This window comes from Pempheris klunzingeri, chromosome 10 (genome assembly GCF_042242105.1).
Source record: "Pempheris klunzingeri isolate RE-2024b chromosome 10, fPemKlu1.hap1, whole genome shotgun sequence".
NCBI lineage: Eukaryota > Metazoa > Chordata > Actinopteri > Acropomatiformes > Pempheridae > Pempheris > Pempheris klunzingeri.
In genome coordinates, this window is record NC_092021.1 from 26474187 (window position 1) to 26480955 (window position 6769).

General features: G+C 49.4%; 1 protein-coding gene across 1 annotated transcript in view; it reads left to right on the forward strand.

Annotated features, from left to right (window-relative positions):
• The window catches only part of kalrna (kalirin RhoGEF kinase a), a 103318-nt gene extending 100909 nt beyond the window's left edge, over positions 1 to 2409 (forward strand). Inside the window, exons 61-67 of the mRNA XM_070838565.1 lie at positions 101 to 222; positions 319 to 612; positions 742 to 820; positions 928 to 979; positions 1103 to 1251; positions 1509 to 1647; positions 1761 to 2409. Coding sequence (XP_070694666.1) covers positions 101 to 222; positions 319 to 612; positions 742 to 820; positions 928 to 979; positions 1103 to 1251; positions 1509 to 1647; positions 1761 to 2318 — 1393 coding nt within the window. The 3' untranslated portion in view covers positions 2319 to 2409. The remainder of the gene's footprint in view (positions 1 to 100; positions 223 to 318; positions 613 to 741; positions 821 to 927; positions 980 to 1102; positions 1252 to 1508; positions 1648 to 1760) is intronic.
• Positions 2410 to 6769: the final 4360 nt, after the last annotated feature.

A 6769-nucleotide genomic window follows, 5' to 3' on the forward strand; every position in this document is an offset into this window, starting at 1 on the left:
CGCACCGCGGCTCTCTGAGTCTCCCACACTGGGTTAAAAGATGACATTTTCCTTTTCTGTCCATCCTGCTCCTCTTCCTCCTCCTCCTCCTCCTCTGCAGGGATACAGGCGACATCCTGCTGAAGATCTGTAACCTGATGCCTCAGGATACTGGGATCTACACCTGCGTTGCCGTTAACGACCACGGCTCTGCCTCCTCGTCCGCCTCCATCAAAGTGCAAGGTCACTGACACGGGTCACACGTTTCAGTCTGGTTTTACATTGTTATTATTGTGATTTCCAGCTGTTCAGCATCTGTCAACGCTCTGTTTCCTGCAGGTATCCCAGCAGCCCCTGGGAGACCGGTGGCCCAGGAGGCCAGCAGCACGGCGGTGGTGGTCCACTGGCCCCCACCGGCTTCGTCCGCTCACTGTGCGGTCAGCAGCTACACCGTGGAGTACAGACAGGAAGACTCGTTGCTATGGCAGCAGGTGGCCAGCAGCAGGGAGGAGTGCGTTCAGATCGACGCTCTGATCCCTGGGGGTCACTATCAGTTCAGGGTGAGGGCCTCCAACCGCTGGGGGGTCGGCCCGCCGTCCGAGCCCTCAAACATGGTCACACTGCCCAGCAGCAGTAAGTCCACACACACACACACACACACACACACACACACGTTGTGAAGCCTGTAGGAGCTGCTGATGGTGCAGAGAAAGGAAACAGGAAGCAGTTGATCCATCAGCCGTCTGCTTTTTCTCCGTGCAGACTCTGGATACGATGGAACAGGGATCCAGTGGAAAGAAAACTTTGAGTCTGCGTTCTCTGAGATCTGTGAGATTGGGAGGTAAACTGTCCTTTCAAAATAAAGTCCGTCACAGTCCACAACACGTCCACACTCTGGTTTTCATTAACGCAGCGTCTCTTGTCTTTGTCGCTCCCTCTTTGCTCCAGGGGGAGATTTTCAGTGGTGAGAAAATGTCTGAACAAGTCCACAAAGAAAGAGGTACAGGACCCTGTGTTTTCTGAGTTTTCATTCAAAATTGCAGTGAAGTTTGTTTTGCAGACTTCGAGGTTGTGAATAGCAGCATGGTAGTGTTTTTATTGTCCTGTCCTCCTGTGTGTCCAGGTCGCCGTAAAGTTTGTGAGTAAGAAGATGCAGAAGAAGGAGCAGGTGGCTCACGAGGCGGACGTCCTCCTGCACGTGCAGAATCACCAGCTGGTGGCGCTGCTGGACACATACGAGTCCCCCACCTCTCTCATGCTGATCCTGGAGCTGTGAGTCGACCTGAAATAAAGAACTGCTGCTTTTAAAGTGAAACTGAGTCTTGTTCTTAGCTCCAGTCCTCAGGCCAAAGCAGACATTATATTCAGGGCACATGTAGAACTTTTAAAGTGGTTTATGTGGCTGAGCTTTTCTTTCCAGGCAAGAGGTTTTATGTCTGTGGACAGATATTATTATTAATACCAGCTGGGAAGACGTTAGACATGAACTAAACTATATCTGTATTATTCTATCTGTGTGTGTGTGTCAGGCTGGAGGACGGGCGTTTGCTTGATTACCTAGTGGCCCACGATGAGCTGATGGAGGAGAAGGTGGCGTTCTTCATCAGAGAAACACTGGAGGCCCTGCAGCACCTTCACACCTGCAGAGTGGCCCACCTGGACCTGAAGGTGTGTGTGTGTTCTGTCTGTGTTCTAAGGTTTATTTATACCTTAGTATGTATGAAGCACGTTACTCCACTGGTCAGTCACCTGTTTGTGGCCTCTGTCGGTCTCTCCTGCAGCCTGAGAACATCATGGTGGACCTCCACTCTCCCACCCCCTGCATTAAGCTCATCGACCTCGGTGACGCCGTCCAGCTGTCCGCCCACCGCCGCTATGTCCACCTCCTGCTGGGGAACCCGGAGTTTGCAGCACCTGAGCTCATCCGTGGGACGCCGGTGTCTGTGGCGACAGACGTGTGGAGCGTCGGCGTGCTGACGTACGTGATGCTCAGCGGGGTTTCCCCTTTTCTGGATGAGTCACCGGAGGAAACCTGCGTCAACATCTGCCGCCTGGACTTCTGCTTCCCGGACGAGTACTTCCGAGATGTGAGCCAGGCGGCGAGGGATTTCGTGTCCTCGGTGCTGCAGCAGGATCCCAGGAAGAGGCCGAGCGCTACTTCCTGTCTGCAGCACCCCTGGGTGGGTCGCGGGGGTGCACACGGCGGGGAGTACTCCAAGACACCGCTGGACACGACGCGGTTGGCCATGTTCATCGACCGAAGAAGACAGCTGCACGACGTCCGGCCCATCACCAACATCAAGGGGCTGGTGAGCAGCAGCATGGGCAGCACACTGTGAGAGACGGAGAGCACCAGGGCACCCACCAGGGCACCCACCAGGGCACCCACCAGGGCACCCACCAGAACACTACCAGTAACTTTAAGCATTTATCGGCCCTCAGTATTCGTGTGTGAGTAGGGAAGGGGGTTGGTGTATTTGTAGAATCAGCCTTCTTTCTCACTCGGTCACCATCAGACTTTTACTTTAAGGCTGAACGATATTGAGTTGCAGACTAACACTTCAGTAATATCAACCGTCACGTTAGAAGTGGGCCCGTGAACTGGTTGGACGTCCTGTGAGAACCCAAAGAAAGGAGCATGCAGAGAACTCACTGTGAGCAGGAACGACGACGACATGCTGGTTTATATGTGAAATGTTTACTTCTAAAGGGACAAGATGATTTATTGGAGCCAAGTGCCCTTTGTGTTCATCTTCTCCTCTCCCTGTCCTGGATGTGCAGAAGGCTGCTTCATGTTGACTCAGCCAACACGCTCTGGTTCGGACCAGGCTTGTGATCACTGACTGGTCTTGCAACTGGTCTGAGAAAACCCACTTGTGCCGGCCTGCTTAGTGAGGACAGGAGTCCTGCTCGGGAGAAGCTGGGCGTGGACACAGCAGCTTCAGTGAGAAACAAGGGTGTGAATTAGGAAGAGGAATTTTGGCAAACTGTGTGATCGGGAGATTTCAACAGAACCACCAAGAACACTGTCCAAAACCTGAATGACACGTGGCAGTAAACGGTGTGAACGAGTCCACAAAACATTCTTCTTTCTTGTCTAACGTTTCAAATGATCAATTCAATGTCTCCGAAACAGCAGCAAGCAGGAAAACCTGGACTGTAAGAAGGATGCTTCACTCTCGTCCATCTGGTAGGAACCAGAAAAGAGCACTTATGTCACCACGGAGGATTTCTGGTCACCTACTGGACTGGACGCATCAGCACTGAACCCTGCTGTGATATACCTTTAATTTATTGAATGTTTATGTATTTCAGGACTGAGATCATATCAGCGATGGTGACCTGGACTGAACTCACCAAACTGAACTGAGCTGAGCTGAAGCCAGTGGCCGGCTGAGTCCTCGTTCTCAGCAGTGTGGTAGAGAACCACAGATCTGTCCTGAGATCTCCTCAACTGAATGTCACCACCTACAATGAACCGGGTTCAGATGGGCAGTTTTAACCAGTAACATCACGGCATCACCTCCCAGAGAGAACGAGGACGACTGGACTGAACCCAGAAAAGAACTCCTCTCATTTCTTTGTATCACTGTTTACAGATACTTTGTCCAAAAATACTTAAGTAGTTTACAACAATGTAGAATAATCAGGGAGGACCTGATGGAGCCCATGAACACATGTAGATTCACCAGGGATGGTTTAGGAGTCGGGTTAGTCTCCTGTGACGTTAAGGTGGAGAACGAACTCCACCGTGAACTCTTTTGTTTGCACGTTTGGCTGCCAGCCGCCATGGCTGGGAGGCGCCCGCGGCCCCCGTAGGTTTGGCTTGTTGTAAAAGAGCTCCCGTGTCTGCCGCTGCGGCTGGCGGACGTGCGAGTCCCTTCGCTGTCCTGTTTGTACTGATGAATGTAACTCGGTGTAGAATGTGTTCTGCCATCACGTGCTGTCACCCAACGCTTCGCCTGCACAGCGCTGCCCTCTGACCATTTTGCATCCCCCACCGCCCGCAAGCATTTAGTGTCCTACTAGAGTAAGCATTTATTTTCATGCAGCCAGGGATGCAGAATGGTGCAAATGTAAGCAACTCACTGTTCTGTAGAAGCCACTGTCACGTTTTGATGTCTACGACAAGTGTAATAGGTGTTTGTTTATTGGTGCAGCTGTAATTAGATCTATTCAGGTACCAGGTAACAGCAGAACACACTGTTCTGCTGTTTCATCTCAGTTTCATCTCCTCAGCAGGGACTTTGGATATGTAAACTCATAGATTTCAGCTCCCCAAAGGAAACACATGCATCAGAACGACCCCTCAATCAGCTCTGGTTGTAAACACTGGATTTCTCCATCCTGAGGAGGCTGAGCTGCATCACTCAGCATCACTTCAACCTGGTTTCATCATCTCCTGATGCACAGAGCAGCTCTCTGTTAATCGACAGCATTAGTGCTGAATCAGTCCGCAGCACAGCAGGATCACAGCTGTTGGATTTCATCCAAGTCTTTGCTGTGGAGCCTCGAGCTGTTTGATATCACAGAGTCAGGAAGTCAAACAAATAATAACGAGACGAGTTCTGTGATGTAACCATTAAATAGTGACATGAAACCAGACTGCTGAGCTCTGCTGCTGTGTGAAGAATCAGGATCAGATTTGGGTTTAAACTGTTGCATTAGTTACTTCACACTGTGTCCATTTATTCATATGATTCTATTTTATCTTTGCTTTATTTCTTTGGAGTATTGGACTCTTTGGGCCTCCGTACTTTGCTGCCTATAAGCTGGGAAACTCAGAATCGTGTCGTACAAAGGGCCATAAAAACCAACAACCGACTGTGGAACCAACCGTCACTAAACTCTCACTGCTTTCAGGTTATGTGAGCAAAAGTGCTGTTACTGTACAATAAAACATCAAAGTGGAATGTTGACAGTTTTCATCAACCTTTCCTGACAATTAAAAGCAACGCTGAATGTCTGAAGTGCACATGGACGCTCAACAGTCTCAGTGTTGGGCTGAAAACAATCAGTAGTGTTTTGTGGCCCCCCAGGAGGCCCCCCAGGTCTGTTTCTGCTGGTTCCTCTGCACTTCAGTCTGCCTTCACACGGTGAGCGAGAAGCCTGAGCCCTTCATCCACGCCGTGTTCACATGTCTGTGCTCTGCATCGTAGTGTTTCAGCCCAGCAGCACTCAGGGTCTTCAAGAGCTGTAAAGTATAGACCAGAATATTCAGCTCAGTGAGGTCTGCTTCCTCTCAAGACAACCGCTCACCTGCAAGCATCTGTTCTAATGTTCTATGTTTCATTATTTCATGACTGGGATGTGTCCGTGTGGACTCAGACACTGAGAAGTGATGATGCAGTACAGAAAGCACTCTTCGCCCTCTGCTTGGCTTTATTTGGGTTTGACGCCTGGTTTAACTCTCTGAAGAACACGACTCCTCTGTTTGGTTTGGGACATGAAATCCAGCCAGATCAGCAGTACGGGGGGCAAACCTGTCTGAAATGGTCCTGCTGGATCCTTTAGTGATGCTTCACTCAGGCTGGAGACCTTTTCCTCGATGAAGGAACATGTACAGGTGAAAACACCTGCAGTCAGCCTCTCTAATGATGTTAGTCTGACTTCACACCTGCTTCTCGTGTGTTAGAATACAAAACACATCTAAACCTTCATCACCACAGAGATGATGTTCCTAAAAGGGAGCAGCGGTTCTCAGATCTTCTAAAGTAGCTTCACCACAACTAAGAGCCCTGCATTCAAGTCGGATTCATGCATTTGGGAATGAGCGACTCTGTGAATGATATAAGTGGATTATAATAATTCATACATTAATATTTAATATTTATGTGCACCAGGTTTATTTTTTATTATTTTGGCTAATTTTAACGTCTTCATACACACTGAATTTCCTCCCAGGTCTTATTTTATCAGAAACTCATTTAGTTTGACCTGAGCCTGCAGAGTAGCAGCTAACTGAAGGGATCAGACCTCTGAGCTGAGGTGCAGCAGACGTCTGGTCGACCTCCAAACCCTCTGCAGGTGGACAGGTGTGTGTGTGTGTGTGTGTGTGTGTGTGTGTGTGTGGACGAACCTCAAGTCCTCTTCTCCAAAGAGTTAAACCTCGGGCCAACTGTACCAATCCCACAATGCATCTGTCAGGGCGCATCATATGCCGCGCCGTGGTGGCTCCAGCTGCTGAACGCTGCTCTGCTCTGCTGAAGGCTTCATGTGGCTGCGTGCTCTTCTTCCTCCATCCAACCTGCTGGTTTGTTACTCTTTACTAATAAAGACTCTGCTTGTTTCTATGTCTGTCCTTCCTTTAAGAGTCATTCCCCATCTTCAGAAGAAACCATGAGACCAGACAGGACTCTGGGTTTGATCTCTGTGGGACTGAGAGCCAGTTTACAGACTTCAGTGAGATTAGAGAAAAGCTAAATACATTCACATGAGCACTTTAAGCCTCTAGTTTAAAGAATAAACCATAAGAGGCTTGAGTCAACAGTTCAGCACATCACAAGTGAGTGTGTTCTTTCAGTGAAGGCGGCACACGAGGCAGCGCTGACAGGTACAGTAGAGCTGAAACACCATCAGATGCTCTCTCTAATGGCCACAGTGATGTTTAGTGATTGTTTGTTGTTAACAGCTGCAGGGAGTTTATGTGGAATCCTGTTGAGCTCCAATAAAAACGGGCTTAAAGAGCCAGATTTGAATGTGCTCTGTTGATTTCTTTAATAACTCCCTGCAGGCGGCGTGGGGCTAAAGAGTCAGACAGCACTGAACCAAAAATGGATTCAAGTCTTTC